The 15,993-nt window shown below is 49.7% G+C and overlaps 1 protein-coding gene across 2 annotated transcripts in view; it reads right to left on the bottom strand.

Annotated features, from left to right (window-relative positions):
• ST8SIA2 (ST8 alpha-N-acetyl-neuraminide alpha-2,8-sialyltransferase 2) overlaps nucleotides 1–9,414 on the bottom strand; it is a 31,746-nt gene extending 22,332 nt beyond the window's left edge. For both annotated transcript variants that reach the window (XM_032123044.1, XM_032123045.1), the window contains exon 1: nucleotides 9,241–9,414. In XM_032123044.1, coding sequence (XP_031978935.1) covers nucleotides 9,241–9,338 — 98 coding nt within the window. In that variant the 5' untranslated portion in view covers nucleotides 9,339–9,414. The remainder of the gene's footprint in view (nucleotides 1–9,240) is intronic.
• Nucleotides 9,415–15,993: the final 6,579 nt, after the last annotated feature.

Below are 15,993 nucleotides of genomic sequence, written 5' to 3'. Positions count from 1 at the left end.
ATGGGATCAGAGATGCATTTCTGAACCTTGAGATCCTGCATTCAGTCTCCTGGCACTGCTCCCCCCTCCAGGAACGCCGCTCTTCCGGGATCCAGCATTATCTCACTTTCCTGCATCCCATCTCATAACACACTGGGGGAAGCTGGGACATCAGACCCTTACAGATCATTCCTGTAACATTTCACCAGTGTCTTTGGAGGCTTTCATCCCAGGATGTGGAGGAGACTGTGATGAAGAGAAGTGGTGGTTGCTGAGTGGTAGCTGTGGTACCCACACTCCCCAGGTGAGCAAAGGGATTAACTGGGAAGACATTTCTAAAGCAGTTGTCTGCTAGGATGGAAGATCCTGCAATACATCTCGATGAGATGTTCGAAATTGCACTTCCATGTGTTTAAAAAATCTCACTTGATTCTATTGTCACAGCTTGGCAGCCCGTGTGTCAAAAACTTCCTAAATATCAGGTGCCATTTTTAGTGTTCCAAGCTTAATTCTATCGAGTCATACAATCACATTTGGGAAAGTGTGCCCATATTATGGCTTTCAGAAGCACCACCTGGTCCAGCTGGGGTCCCAGTGCAGGTCTGGTACATGAGGTGCAGCCAGCCTGGCAGTGCAGCATCTTCCAGCAAGCACCAGTAAGGCACCAGCCAATGGCCTCACTGTTGCTCATGGCATTTGTCATGGGAAATGCAGATTTGTCAGTCCCATGCAAAGCAGCCCTGTTAATTTGGTCACCTCCTCCCACACCCCAACCCCACCTCTACAACATCACCCATCCTGCAGGCTCCTTCCTGGGACCACAACAGGATGGGAAGGTCGGGGGTGCTCAGCATCCCTGCCTGTCAGGTGGTGACAGTGGCTCCACATCAGCTCCTGAGTAAATGTGAGCAGGGTTTGACCCTGACATCTCTGTCTGGCTGCAAGTCACGGTGTGTAATCACTGCAAGTGTCTGCTGAGGACACAATGGAATGAAGACACATGAGTTTGCAAACAGACAGCTATTGCTTAATAAGGAATATGCCAATTAGTCTGAAACACTTATGAGACAAAACCAGTGACAAATCAGCAGGAACAGTGCAGCTCTGACAATGGATGGACACGAGGCAATGGGAGGGATGCCCGTGGCAGCCTGTCACCAGGACACTGCTGGGGGTCACTCTGCACTGGGATAACCAAATCCCTGTCCCTGCCTTGAGCTCTGGGCCAGCCCAGTTTGTGCTTTTCCTGAAGCAGAAAAGTGCCTCTCGCACCTGTGGAGTGCAAGCTCTCACATCCACATGCATTTGCCATAACGTCAGCATGCCCTGACTCAATCACCTCAAGAAGCTCTTGTTTTATCACTGCTCTAAGGACAAAATATTCACATGCGCACAGGGCTCAAATGTCAGACACTTCCCTTCTCCCCACCCTGCATACTGGCAGGACCTTATTCCCTACTTCATCTTTAAAACATTACTCCTGGCATCAGCTCTTTTTCTCTGGCTGTGTTAATGAAATAGGCAGCAAAGAAACAGACACTGAAGCAGGCAAAAAGGATGCAGTGAGGGGCTTGGGACTGGGCAGTGCGTGTGTTTGTGTATTTTGTGCATGTTTGTGTAATTTATTTCCCTTCTGGAAGGGAGAAGGTAAAAACCCCAAGAGCCCAGGGAAGACCCAGGAAGTAGCTGAGACAAAAGCCTCACTCCTTACAAAACATGTCTACACTACACATGTGTCCTGAGATAATTTTTTCTAACAGAGCAGAGCTCTCAGGGAACACAAACAGCAGGGCATCAGTCTTTCAGCAGAACCTGTCACCCTGAGCATCTGTGTCCCAAAAGCCAGAAATCCCAGTGGCTCCTGCAGCATCTTGGATGCCACATACTTTGGGAAATGGTACAACATGAAACATTATCACATGGGGCTGTGGGCCCTTGGGCTTATCCTCCTACAGCCCTCTCATCTCTTTTCCCAGTGCTCTGTGCAGCATACTGGAATACTGAAGGTCTCATGTGGTATCTTCTTTCACTGTTGATGTGGATGCTGAGGACCTCTCCTGGGCAGAGACATCCTCCTGGTGCAGTTCTTCTGTATGAGCATCCTCAAAACAACATCTGGTGCCTACACAAAAAGGGCTGGGAGTGCTTGGGTGAGAGCTACACCCCACAACCAGCAACGGAGCAGTCCCAGGGCCTTCAGAGGGATGTAGATCCCAGATCATAATGTCAAGTTGACAAATATTGAAGAGCCCATAGTGGTTTCAGAGCTTGACCTCCTCTCTCCTCCCCTGCTCACAAAGCTACACCATGGAAATCCAGGCAGCAGTAAGAAGTTTAATTAACACATGAGTTCTGATAAACTCACTGATATTCATGTATCAGTGAGTTCATCAGACTTCATATAAACTTCTGATATTCCTGAAGGTGCTGGCAAAGCCTGGGCTGGAGGTGTCAGGTCACAGAGTAAGAACTATCCTTGGATTCAGAGCTGCCAGACACACAGGTGATACCTGGAGCCCACTGGGATGCTGTTTGACTGAGGATGCCTTGAGAGCACTTCAAAACTGTGACAAAATGTGCTTTTCAAAGCAGCCCTGCCTGTGGAGAGCGCTGCTCAGGGAGGGACAGCGTGCTCAGCATGCAGACATGAGCCTGGGGTGGGGTTTGTGTTTGTCTGGGATATTCCCAGGGGGTTTCTGCATGCAATAACAAGGACTTGATTTGCAGTAGCAAGAAGCATTCAGACTTAAGTTTGGAAAGAGCTCTCAGCCCACACCACTGTCACTGCCCTGGCAGGTTTCAGCAGTGCTGTGCCCATTGCCTTGGCTCAGCCCTTTCACTTCCCAATTGGAGCCAGTGCTGCTGCTGTTGATGAAGATGCATCTCCCAAGGCTGCCACCACCATCAAGGCTGCTGCCTGCCAAGACAAGGATTTACAGTACAAATGTGAAGAAAAAGGAACTGTAAAGATACTCTTCTTTTTTTCTTTTCCTTTTTCTTTCTTTTTCTATTGCATTGTGAGGGACTGAGCAGCTGACACCAACTCTGCCATGCTGTTTGCTGGAGGACACCTGAAACTCTGCACCTCCAGTGAATTTACTTTGTCAGGGAACTTCCTTGTTTCCTGAGGCAACTGGGGATGGAAACCAGAGAAATGGCAAAATAATTATTGTCTAATGTTGTACTTTGGGCTTATTTCTTGCTGCTGAGGATGACCCAGGCCCAGGGAAAACAAATGAAGGAGGCAATTAGAAGTAGTCTGGTTTGGAACAACTGGTTTTTACAGCAACTGTGCCTGTGGATGTATTTAAGTAATGCTATTCTCAAGGATGAAAAAGCAAAATACCTGTAGAATCACAGAATTATAGAATCATATAGATTAAAAATATCCTTTAAGATCATGGAGTGCAACAATTAACCCAACACTGCCAAGTCCAGCACAAAACCATGTTCCTAAGAGCCACAGCTACACATCTTTTAAATACCTCCAGGAATCATGACTCCACCACTTCCCTGGGCAGCCAGTGCCAATGCTTGTCAGACCTCTCCGTGAAGAACTTTTTCCTACTACCCAATCTAAACCTCCTCTGGTGCTACTTGAGGCCATTTCCTCTTGTCTTATCATTAGGACAGCCTGAAAGCTCAAGGAAAGATAAAGGCACTCCTGTTAAATACTTCTCCTGGAAGATCAAAAGCCCATCTGCCACGAGAGAGAAAACTGACCCCTTGAGCTCACCCATGCCTGGGAAAGGCTGGGGGGGCTGGTGATGCCTGGGAAAGGCTGGGAAGGGTGGTGGCAGTGGCAGGATCTGCTGTGTCACTGCTGGCCGAGGTCCCAGGGCTTGGCTGGCATTGCACAGAGGAGCAGCGCCGGCACTGCTGAGGCTGAATCGCTGAACTCACCGTTAGCTGCTCAACAAGCCTTCGCTAAACGAGCCAACACTCGCAGCTCCTTGCTCTCTGCTGGGACAGAAGGGCTTCCTCTGCATTCCCAACTGGAATTGTGCACTTGCAGGGTTAGAGGTGGGACACAAAAAGGAAACTTGAAGCACTTCTGGGAACTGCTTTGTTGTCTTCATTGCTCTGGTCGCATGAACTGGCCTGGCTACAGCAGTACTGCATCCAAGATGGGCTGGCTGGTGATTTGCATCCTCCTGCCACAGCGCTCCTCACCAGCAAGCTCAGAAATTCCCTCCTTGGTGGTCTTACAAGCTGCTACACACAACTGGACTGAGAAGTAATTTTTCAACAGATGCACCTGAAATCCCTTAGGTTATGCTCCCAGCACTGGGTTTTCTTTTTGTTCCACTGGCTTGCTTGGGGGTCTGTGAGTGCTTCCCATCCTGCTGCTCCCAGCCGTCCCTGCAGGTACCACTGCTCCTGACATTCCCTCAGAGCTCAGCTTAAGAAAACAAGCTGTGGACATTCATCTCCTTCAGCTTGCTCCAGGCAGGAGAACAGAGGTTTGGATATGTCTTTGTGGCAGCCTGCCCTGCGCCTGCAGGGCAGCAGGAGGTGAGGGAGTGTTTCATGGGGAGCACAGCCAACCTGAAATGGGCTGCTTGTGCTCCAGTTATTGTCAGAAGACTTGCAATCAAAGCCTACCCTGAGTATTTTGTTACTCAAATCAGTGCTCCAACATTGCTTTTATTTTCCAGCCTGATGTGTCAGGGAGCTTTTATTAGAGCCCTACCATACCCAAGGAGTACAAAGATCTCCTTTGGCTCCATTTATATGAATACTTCCAGGATGTCTGGGGGCTCCTGTCCTGCGGAAAGCTATTCCTCCTCCAGCCCAACCTGGACAATTGTTGGCTTGTGCACACCCACTGTGTGAGCGCACAAAAGCTCTTGTTGATAGAATGCAGCACTTTCTCCAGCAAAACTTTCTGGTGGAGAGCAAGTCTTAGACTAACTCTGGGCTAGGAGCAGTAAATCACAGCCTGGAAAACATAAGCAGGACATTTACACCCCATGGACCAGCCCTGACAAGGAGCATTACGACTACAGCCCGCTACAGACCGCTCATAGCAAGCGCAGCAGCCTCCATAAAGGACACAAAATCTCTCTTCCCGAGCCTTTGAAAGGCAGGCCTTAGAAAAGGGCACATGAGGAGAAAGTGCCAATTTACTGACAAGCTCCCAGGCAGGCAGGCCAGCAATATCAGAGCCTCCAATTCGTCACTTAGAGAGAGCAGAATATAACTCCTCTTGTAATCAGGATGGAAAGGCATGTGGTCTGGGCTAGCAGGGAAAAGGTTGACTCATATTAAGACCAACCCATTACCAAGTGTCAAGTGCTCCCTAAGATGGCTCAGACGCTAATTCGAGAAGTCACCTGGTGGCAGCGGGTCACCAGCTCCCTCTACAGACAATCAGGACACAGCCGGACCCCTGCAGAACTGCAATAGCAGGCGCAGAATAACAAAGAGAATCCCCTTAAACCGGAGCAGAATCTTCCTCCTCATCACCGGCAATAATCCCCCCACTCGATGCCAAGCCCTTTGTTTTCCTCTGCGGGGACAAGTCCGTCCCGCTCCCCTATCCCGGTGCGGATGAAGAAATGGCTGCGATGGCATCAGCGCTCCCCAAGACAGACGGGAGCGTGTCTTTTGTTTCCTTCCAGCGAGACAAAGAGCGGGAGCGGTGCATGGAAGCACAGGCGCCACCGGGCTGCAGGAAAAGTTCAGCAGCCCGGAACCAGGTGGCTGTTCGGAAACAAAGTGCCAAGACCACTCACCACAGCAATACTTCACGGCGCAGCACAGGCTGGCGAGCGGGGCGAGCGTGTCTCTGCCCGCCAGCATCCTACCAGCATCCCACCGGCATCCCACCGGCATGCCACCGGCATGCCACAGCTCTGCCGGGCACGAGACCCGAGCCACACACCCGTAGGTGACACGTCCAGACACAGACAAGGATGTAGCAGGGGCAAAACCCGAGCACAGGAACAGGCTAAGCAAGAGCGACGCAGCATCAGGAGCAACAAACTGCTGAATTTTCATCCTTGCCCCAAACACCTCTTTGTTTCAGCATCTCCTGGCTGTGGGAGGTGGTATAAGGATGTCTAGAGGAGTGAGATGCGACTGTGTAAGGCACAAACATCTTTCTCAGAAGCCTTTGGCAGGCAGAGCAGCTCCAGCTGCCCTCAGCTCCTACCTCCCTTCACCTGCGATGCGGGGAACTTATTGTCCAGAGAAACAGCATGGCTTTGGGTTTTTTGTCCTTTTGCCAGTAGTATAATATACTCTCTTACCTTTTACCTAATGAACATTTTGCGTTTTCTTTGGGAAATTTCTCAGTGTTTGTAGGTGAGAGAAATCTGCCCCCTCCCACCCCGCTGCCACCCGTACGAGGTACGTTCTTCCAAAGACAATCCAAATCACAGGCAGGGGGCAGGGTACGTGTGGAAGTGGGCAAGCTGTTCGCTCCTCACAGTAATTAGAGAGTGTTTCGATGCCAAGGAAAAAGAAGAAAAGAGTGGCACCTGCCTGTGTTTCCCAGCCCCCCTCAGTGCCACGAGCCTGCCAGGGGACAGCTGGGCAGCTCCTTCCTTCCCTGCTACACTGACCAAAGCGAAGGTCTGTGGGGTTGTGAAGGAGGATGCTGAGCCACACAATCCAACAGCCGAATATTCCTGGTGTCGGGGAAAGCTGCACAAATTTACAGCATCTCCCAAACCTCACAGAGAGGAGCTGTTCCCTCCTGGACACACAGAGAGCTCCTGGAAAACTTTGGAAGGGTCCCTTCTCTCCACTGCTGTGCATTTTTGCTGTCACACAGTTCCCTTTACCTACAGGACCTGTTAACAAAAAATGCTATTATGTGGCTCCCAAAGTTGAAAACCCTCTGTCATCCCCTGACCTACTGCAGAGATAGACACTCTGTTTTTTCATGTCACCCCAGCAATCCATTTCAGCCAGGTTGGAGCATCGTGTTCACCATTCCTGGCACCATGGCAGCACACAAGGATGAAGTGCCCTTTGTGCCAGGCTTCTGTACAAGGTGAGCTTTGTTTGGTCCCTTACTATGTTTGGGATGCAGGAGCTCATCAAACCCAAAGCGCTCCAGAGATGCAATGGGGAGTGTGTGGGAGAGGACAAAGCAAGAGAAAGGTTCAGTTTGCCCAACTTCATGATTAAGTGATATATAATTAATACAGCAGGATCCCACCTTTGCTCTGTTCATCCCTGCATGGGAAGCACGGCTGATGTGGGCACTGATGTGTGAAAGGTCTGGCGCTCATGTGTATCAGAGGGCAAGGGATGCAGGGCTCTCCTTCACCCCCTGGATGCAGGGTGCTCCTCTCCTCCGCCAGTTCCCTCCTGCACTACCATTTCTGAATGCTGTGTGGAACAAGCTGCTCGCTGTTCCTACAGAACTCATCTGACCCTGTTGCCGTCTCTGCCGCCGCACCGCTTGGCAGTACTTCCTTGGAGGAACTACAGCAACAAACTCAGATGCCAGGGTTTGGAGATAAGCAGCCAGCAAACAGCCAATTTCCATACAATGTACAGAAAAGAGAGGAGAAAAAAGACACAATACTGGGAATCCCTAATGAACCAGGGTGAAAAACAGGACAAGTAAGTAACAAAACAGAATAGATTTTCAAGAAGGGCACAGCAAGTTCTAGTGGGTAGATCTAGCAGATAGGTGAGGAGACAGAAGAAAGAATAGAAGCTGGAAAAGGAGATGGGAAGAAAGCAAGGGGATCAGAGCAGCCTGTCCAATGGGGAGGATGCATCAGAAGATTTTAATTTCCTTTATTATTATATAGATAGTGCCAGCTCATCGCAGAGCAACAATTCATCTACCGTGGTAACCTACAGTCTGGTGCTGGATGTTTCTGGACAAGACTACTGATCTTTAAGCACTTCTTGCCTGTGACACCCAGTATAACAGAACAATGAAACAATAAACAAGCACTACTGCATTTCATGTATCATTTCATCAAGCTGTTTGCTTTGGTGTAACACAGTGGGCAAAACCAGCTGGTCCCAAACAGAAAGACCTTTGTGTCATTTGGGCACCCCAAGTGCACACCTCATTACTAAAATTAATTGCTGTAGCAAGTTCCTTAAGTTAATGCAGACCCTCTTCTCTCCATTTGTTCTTTTCATCCCCTAAGTTTCCAAGCAGACCTCAAGAGATGGGGTTTATGGGGTGGAAAGGGTGTTGTTCCTCAGACTGAGGGGCTGCTTTAGCCCCTGCCATACATGGCACCTGCAGGTAAACACCGACCATGACAGTGATCAGTAAGGGGTGGCTATGAAGCCCCTAATGCATCCCACAGGGACACACCAATGGGTTAAGCTCTCTGGTCCATCACCCCCACCCAACTGATCCCTGCTCAATCTCTCCCATCCCACAGACTGGTCCCTTATCCACCTGCAGACTGGTCCATTATCCATGACTCCCATCAGCTGGTGCCCTCTCCACCGCACCCATCTGGACCAGCAGTGGCACCTAAGCCCCGTGAGCTGCAACTTGCTTCAGCATCTCTGTCCAGCAGACCACGCACACCAATAGCCCACTTAGGGACCTGCTCCATGTGTCCATCAGCACCTGAGCACTGCCTGTGCCAAAATCCCTCTCTCCAGACCAGGATCTGCTCCAACATTTCTAATCAGACGAGTACCCACTCCAGCATCCCTACCCAGACCTGTACCTCATCGAGAATCCCTGGATTGGTACCTCAGCCTCTCTAAAAGGACCAGTACCTCCACATCTCTAATGGGAGCGGTACCTGCTCCAGCATCTCTGCCCGGACTGGTACCTCAGTGCCTGTAAAGGGAGTGGTACCTGCTCCAGCATTCTCACCCGGACCAGTGCCTCAGTGTCGGTAACGGGGCGGTACCTGCTCCGGCATCCCTATCCGGACAGGTATCTCAGCATCCCTAAAGGGACCGGTACCTGCTCCAGCATCCCTACTCGGACGGGTACCACCGCGTCTCTGGCGGGAGAGGTACCTGTTCCCGCAGCCCTGCCCGGCCCGGCGTGGCTGCCCCCCGGCTCCGTGCCCCATCCTGCCCCGTCCTGCCCGGCGGCGGGGCGGTCCCGCCCGGGGCTGCCACCGGCCCCGCGGAGCTGCGCGGGAGCGCAGCGCGCTCCCTTCCCACTTGGCCACGGCAAAAACCGGGAGAGCCGGAGACAAAGAAACTGTCCGGGCGCCCGCCCCCTCCGCCGCCGCCACCGCCTCCTCCCCGGTCCCCAGCACGGCTCCGCTCCGCGCCCCTTCCTCCGCGCGGGGACGGGGGATTTACCCGCTCTCCTCCTCGATCTCCGAGATATCGGCGAAGATGAGGAAACCGACGAGCAGCGTGAGCAGCGCCAGCGTCCAGCCCCGGCACGGCAGCGGCATGGCTCCGGGGCTGGGCCGGGCTGGGCCGCTCCCCGCCGCTCCGCGGGGTGCGGAGCCCGGCGCCGCGTCCCGGCTCGGCGCCGCCGCCGCCCGGCGGGGCCGCTCCGCCCCTCGGCGCCCCCGGCCCGCCCCGCCGGCGCGGGGAGGGTGCGGAGGGGGCGGGCGGGGCGGGGAGGGGGCGCTCGGGGCGGGCTCGGCCCCGCCGCCCCCCGCCGCTAAAGTTTGCGGCGCGTCCCCGCGGCCCGCGCGTCCCGCAGCGCCCGCGCCGCGTCCCGGGGGTGAGCCCGGTGGGCCGGGAGCCGCCGCCCCCTGCGAGCGCCCTGCGAGCGCCCTGCCACCCCCTGCGAGCGCCCTGCCAGCCGGCTGCGCTCCTCGCCGCGGTGGCGTCTCCTCCCCTGCGCCCACCGCGCGGTGTGGCGGGGTCGGTCCTGGCCGGGGAGGGGGTGGGCACCGCGCAGGCGGGGCGGCTTCTCCCCGAAAGGACAAAAACTGTAATAAAATCAGACAACGGGAACTCCCGCGCGCGGTGCGGTGGCTGTACCTTCTCCTCCCTTGCGAGGGACGGGCAATAACAGCTTTTGGCATGGAAAACACTCCGTTAAAAAAAAAGCTGAATAACTCATCACACCAGTTCTATTACTATCAATTGCTATTTTAGCAACAATGATCCCTTGCACTTCTATAAATACTGACCGTCATAACCACACTGGTCCTGCCACGACTCTAAATCCCGTTGGAGTTTGAGCAGGCAGAATTTATTTAAGCACAAAACTGTGCAAGGAAGGTGCTCTGCTTCTGAGGTGCTTGGCTGCATCTCAGCCACATTGCAACCCCTGCAAGCATCCTCCTGCAGGCTACAGGCACCGTTGGGTTTTGTTACAGAGAGAAAAAGCTGCAGTTTCTACACAGAAAGTGTGTGAAAGCTGGGAAAAATGAAAAGGTACTGGCTGGACCAAAGAAGCCCCAAAAACCCACCAAGAGGTGCTTTCCCTATATCCCTGTTATCTGTTAGTCCAGTGCCCAGAGAGGAGAGGCCAGCTGTGTCAGGGTTTAGGCAAGGCCAGCCTGGCAGAGCGTCACCAAATCCAGGCACAACTCTTTCAGACCAGAAAGTTGCTGAAAATCAGAATATCTGGTGATATATGCACTGCTGAGCTGGAGAGGGACGAGATGGGTTTATAATGCAGCAGAGAGAAGCAGCACAGATGTGTTGAGAGCGAGAGATACTAATTGCTTACATATTTAAAACAGCATCTTTAGTCTGAATGGGAGGCACCATTAAGCAAAACAGAGCTATTAACTGGGGCCACTTGGAAAGCTGCCATTTTCCCTTCTGTGCACGGCTTTTTGCATCAATTCAAAAGTACAGTGTGATACACTGTCAGTGTTGTGTGATTCCTGCCGAGGTGCCTTGCACCAGGATAAACCTGTCCATATGTACAGGGATGCATTGTGTATGGGAGGGCAGACTCAGCACAAGACTTTTCTCTTTATCTGGATTAAATGGTGGAAGGAATGTGTTATGGCCCATGTGCTTTCCTGGGGATTCTGAAACTCTTGTAGAAAGAGGAGACAAACAAATCACCATTACATTTATAGGTAAAAAATACAATGCAGGTGAGCCTGGTACAATTATACTGTAGTATATATGGCAAATCTACACTCCAGTATACAGCTTTCATGATAGAGCATATTAAGGACCCTGGGGAGAAAGTGATTTTAGGTGGTGTAAGTAGCCCCATAATTTACCTTCTGCATAAATCTGAGAAAAGCCTCATTTTCCTTCTGTTTTATTCATCTTGGACTCCTTTTGCCCGCCCTGTTCTGGAGTTTCACAGCAGTGTGACTGGCCTGAGGATGAGGAAACAGGCTTTGAGGTGACCTTGCTGGTGCAGGGACTGACATTGGGGTTTCCCGAGATGCAGCGGGGCAGAGCACCAGTCCCCTGTGATTCAGGAGCACCACACTGCAGCTGGCTTCTCGTACACATCCTCGAGAATACAGATGGAGATATCTGCTCCTGCATCTTTTTCAGCTCCATCCCAGGTGGTGTTTCAGCCTCTTTTGTCTGATCTTTGTGTTTCAGTTGCCAATCACAGTGGCGATGTGCAAGAACAGAAATCTCGATGGAGGCTGAGCAATAAGTGGGGGGATTGTTCAGTGCACAGTGGGAGTTGGTTTGCCTGGACAAGGACTCTCAGGGGCAAGGGCATCCTATCTGCTGAGATGCATCTTCTGCTGAGGAGTAGCTTTTCTTAAAAGACACTCTGGGATTTGGCTCTGCTCCTGTGTAAGTCAATGGAAATGCTGCTGTTAACAGAAATTGAAAAAAAAAATCCTCCTTGCAGGGTGAGCTGAGAGTTAAGCTTGATGCCCTTCACTGGAGAGCTCCATTGCTAGAGGCTCACACAAAGAGCTCTGTGAATCCTCTACTTGGTGTCATCTGTTGCTTTATTTCTCTGAAAGATGTAGGTGAACGAAAAAGGTCATTCTTTGGCTGATTTGGCTTCAGACACGGGGACCAGGACCTTGAAGTGTATCTGGTTTGAGGTGAGGAGGCAGCAAGCTGGATGGAAGATGCAGGAACAGTGCAGCTTGCTGAATTATTTTGTAATCAATTAACAAGGCTGTATAACACCACCAAGTGTGACTCTGCGACGAAAACCTCGAGATCTTGTTGCACTGCTGAGGGCTAAATTCTGCACAATCAGGAGTCTTACTGCAGTGATAAAAGGAAATTAATATAATAATACTGACTACAGAGAGGACAGTTTACTCTGCATTCACTCCAAGTCCATCCTTTACAGCATCCTGGCCAGATTTGGGGGAGGAGCAGATAATCCACCCTGATAATGCACCAGTTTCATGCATTGCTCATTATCCTGAACTGCAGACTGCTTTGGAGCAATTGCCATAGTTCCTCAAGTGTTAGTCATTCTGCACATTCAATTCACCATGAATCTTTACATTATTCAGCTTAAACAGGTGCATAAATGTTGCAGGATTGGGTCCATAAGCATCCACAGCCTCAATTTTATGTCTCATTTGTAAGATGGGTTGCAGGAAGATGAGAGCAAACTGTCGCAAATAGACTGTTGTGGTAGAGTAATATATTCTAAAACAGAATAAAAGCTGATTATATCTTCTAGTTCCTAATAATTTGAGGAAGTAATTCTGTATCCAGAACATTTGCAGTAAATACAATAAGGTCTACTTAAAAAAAAATAAAATCTTAGCATAACAGCTAAAGTAACTGCACCAGAACAATATTGCATTTTCTGCTTTGTAAGGAGAAGAGAAAAGAAATGGCATTTTTACGTTTTCTTTTGACCTTTGAGAAATATCAGGAATATGTAATAGCCACACTCACCAGCAATAGCTCAGAGGATTCAGAAAATAAGAGTTAAACACCTGGGGACATTTACAAACAACTGGCAGAGAGGTGATGAATTTAAGATGTGGGTATGAAAGGCACAGATACACAGAGAGTGCAAAAATAATACGTATTTTAAATGCTTTTAATCTATGTGAGAAGCATCATTGAGGTGGGTAGTGACTCCTGAACAAGCAAAGGAGAGGCAGGGAAGATGACCCATGAGGTCCCTGCTACGCTGTGGCAAATGCTAAGACTGGTGCAGCGAGAGGTCTCAGGGGACCTTTCTCCATCAAATTCCTAATGCTGTAAAGCACACATAACCTTTATCGTATCTGTCAGCCAAAATGAGCAAAGTTTACAGCCCGTTTTATACAGCTGAGCACTGCTCTGATGTGACGCACGGGCACAGGAGCCTGTGGTACCCAGGGTTGTCATTGTCCATCGTGTCACTGCTGACACCAAACCTGCCTCTCGCTGCTTTCGCCAGCACAGCCCTCCCACGAAAGACAGGCGACTCCCAAGGGCCATGAAGTGTCTTTTCCTCCCCAGAAAGTTCACTGGCAGGAAGGAAGGATGCTGATTCAGTAGGTTTGATGCACTTATCTACTCCTGAATGCTCTTGCTGGTCTCCACACTGAGCAAGGTATTGGAGACTACCACCCCAGCAGCGCTGCTCATGGATGAAGGATGCTGGTAACAACTCAGCAGCTTCCAGAGCCATCAGTCCCCTCACCTGGCTTAATCTACCCTTGGGTAGATGTTTTCCAGCTGGATCCTGAAGTGGCTATGTCCCTTACTGAAGTGCATTCACCTGGCTCCTGGAGGAGCTCCCAGACACTGGACAAGCTGTTTGTCCGCGGTTGGGGAATATGAATAGGGCTCTTTTTTTTTTATCAGCAGAGGGCACTGAGATGCAGCTCCAGCAGAGGGATTTACACCTGTCCTAAAGTCAGTGAATCTGAATTTTGCCACATTACAGGGGTCCATAACTTTCTGTGGTCCATAACTTTCTGTGGTCCATCCCCTATTGAAATGGGTAAAGAAGCATCCCCTGGTCCTCATCTTCTAGACAGAAAGGGAGAGCCTTTACATCATTGGATAAAGAGCCAAAACCTTCCTGATTTTCTCTTTTCAAGGATTTTTGCCATTAGAAGGAGGATGCCAAGTCTGTCATCTTCTTTGTACCCAGAGTGGTGTAGCAGCAATAAGAAAGCTTTGTTGTTCACAAGAAAGGGAGAAGAAAATTAAACAGTATTAATTTCAAGCTCTATTAGGATTTTAAGAAAGTAAAATCAATAGAAAAGGATGGACTCAGTAGGGAACGTGACCTTATCTTCCCAGTGTCTGAAGGGGAAGTGCACACAATAGAGAGATAAAAATACATATATAAAACCAGATCAGTTTCTTTGATGTTGTTAAAAAAAAAGAAGTTAAAATGCTTATGTGAACTTGCATCACTTGACTGGCATTTAGAAGCATCTTAAAGATAAAAAGAACAAAACCAAAAAAAACCAACCCCAAATCCATCAAATAATCCCCAAACCCCACCCCATCCATTAGTCCTTTCTATTTCTTTCTCTCCTGCACTAAATTGTAAAAATGGTGTGATCCATGCAATATTTCATCAAATATGACTCGCTGTTGTCAGAGCAAAATGTTTGATAAAAAACAAGAATGATCTTTCTTTTCTTTTTGGTCAGATAAGCTGGTTTGGATTAATAAAAATGCCACATTCACAATGATATCAATAATTTGCATGTGAAAAGCCTTCCACCTGGTAATGAAAACAATTTTTCAGTTTTGCCACCACTAGTCAAGAGAGATAAGGTCTGCCGTCCTCCCCCTTGCAATTAACCACAGACACACAAAAAAGGGAAAAGGGAGAAAAAAGGGAAAAGGCAGGATATGTGTGACAATTGCAAATTGCCTGTTACCTGAACCTGATGCCAAGGAATTGATATTTCCACCTGCAGCTGCACAGCTGGCTCACTCCTACAGCCTGGTCCTGGTGCCTGCCAAGCCGGGCACCTCCAGGCTGGGAAGGCAGAGCTGGGTATGTGTTTACATTAAATTTGTCCACCGTGTTAATGGCATTTAGGGGAGAAAAAGCCCTCCCTAAACCAAGTTTGCACCCCCCCTTTGTGGTTAGCAAGCCACTGGGTGGCAGTGCTGTGTGCGCACGGGTGTTTATGTACGCACACATAATGGAGGGGCCTCTCTTTTTGGGAGGTGTTGTGAACCTGGGTATGTTTTGCTCATTCTGTGAAGCCACTGTGATGCCCAGGGCAGAAGGCAGGAGAAGAAAGATGTTTCAGCTTTGAAGAGTGTGGACAATTGCTTCATCTCCATGGGCCTGTGCGAAGCTCCGCAGCCAGGGAGGTGTGAGTGCCCAAATGCCACTCCCAGTGTTGGCATTCCAGACTATCCAAGCTGTCCCAGCCTTTCCTTCAAACCTGCACTTGCAGTGTTTGTCTGGCACAGTAACCACAGGAACAAAGAAGCCTTTTGCTGATAGTCCTGAAACAGAAAAAACACAAGACTCCTCTCTGTTCTCTGCTTCTACCCTTACCCACATGCTTCACCCTTTTTTCCCCACCTCACAGAGAAGTATTTAACCCAGCAAGGCCGTGTTTTCAGGGACTCAGAAGATGCCCACGTTCTCGGTGTATATGAAGGATGCACATTTCTTGCACGCAACCAGCAATGATTTGAATTTAACAACACATCCCCCCCGAAATAATTCCAAACTGATATATAATTCTCACTTGTAATTCTAGATTTCAAGTGGCTGATAAACAGATAGAGGGTTCAGATGCCAAACTGAGACCTTAACAGTTTTGAATTTTGTTTTTTATCTCTGATTAAATCTGCTAAGACGTGGCATTTCTTTCAGCTTTGTTTCTGCAGCACCTCCAGCACGGTATTCCTGCATTTCATGGCCCTCAAAGCACAGGTCATATTTGACTCTAGTTTTGACCTGTTTCAGGCTGGCAGGTTTGATTAGTCTTGTCCTATACTTGACAGAAAACCAATTACTCTCTACAGCCATGTTGAGGAGGTAAATCTACCTAGTTTGGATAAACAATCTTACACGTAGGATGAAGGAACAAGCTGTGTATGGGCACTGCAAGGTGTGGGAAGGGGTTTCTTGCAAGAATAATTTGAGATTTCAGATTGTTCCCACCTGTGAGAAGTCAGAGTGAAAAAGAGGGCTGGAGGTGACAACACAGGAATAGATAAAGAAAGGGAAATCTTTATAACCCTCCTTTGGGCTGTCCA

The sequence above is a fragment of the Corvus moneduloides genome, chromosome 13, assembly GCF_009650955.1.
Source record: "Corvus moneduloides isolate bCorMon1 chromosome 13, bCorMon1.pri, whole genome shotgun sequence".
NCBI lineage: Eukaryota > Metazoa > Chordata > Aves > Passeriformes > Corvidae > Corvus > Corvus moneduloides.
The sequence above is the reverse complement of the archived record's forward strand: the minus strand, read 5'-3'. Positions and strand labels throughout refer to the sequence as shown.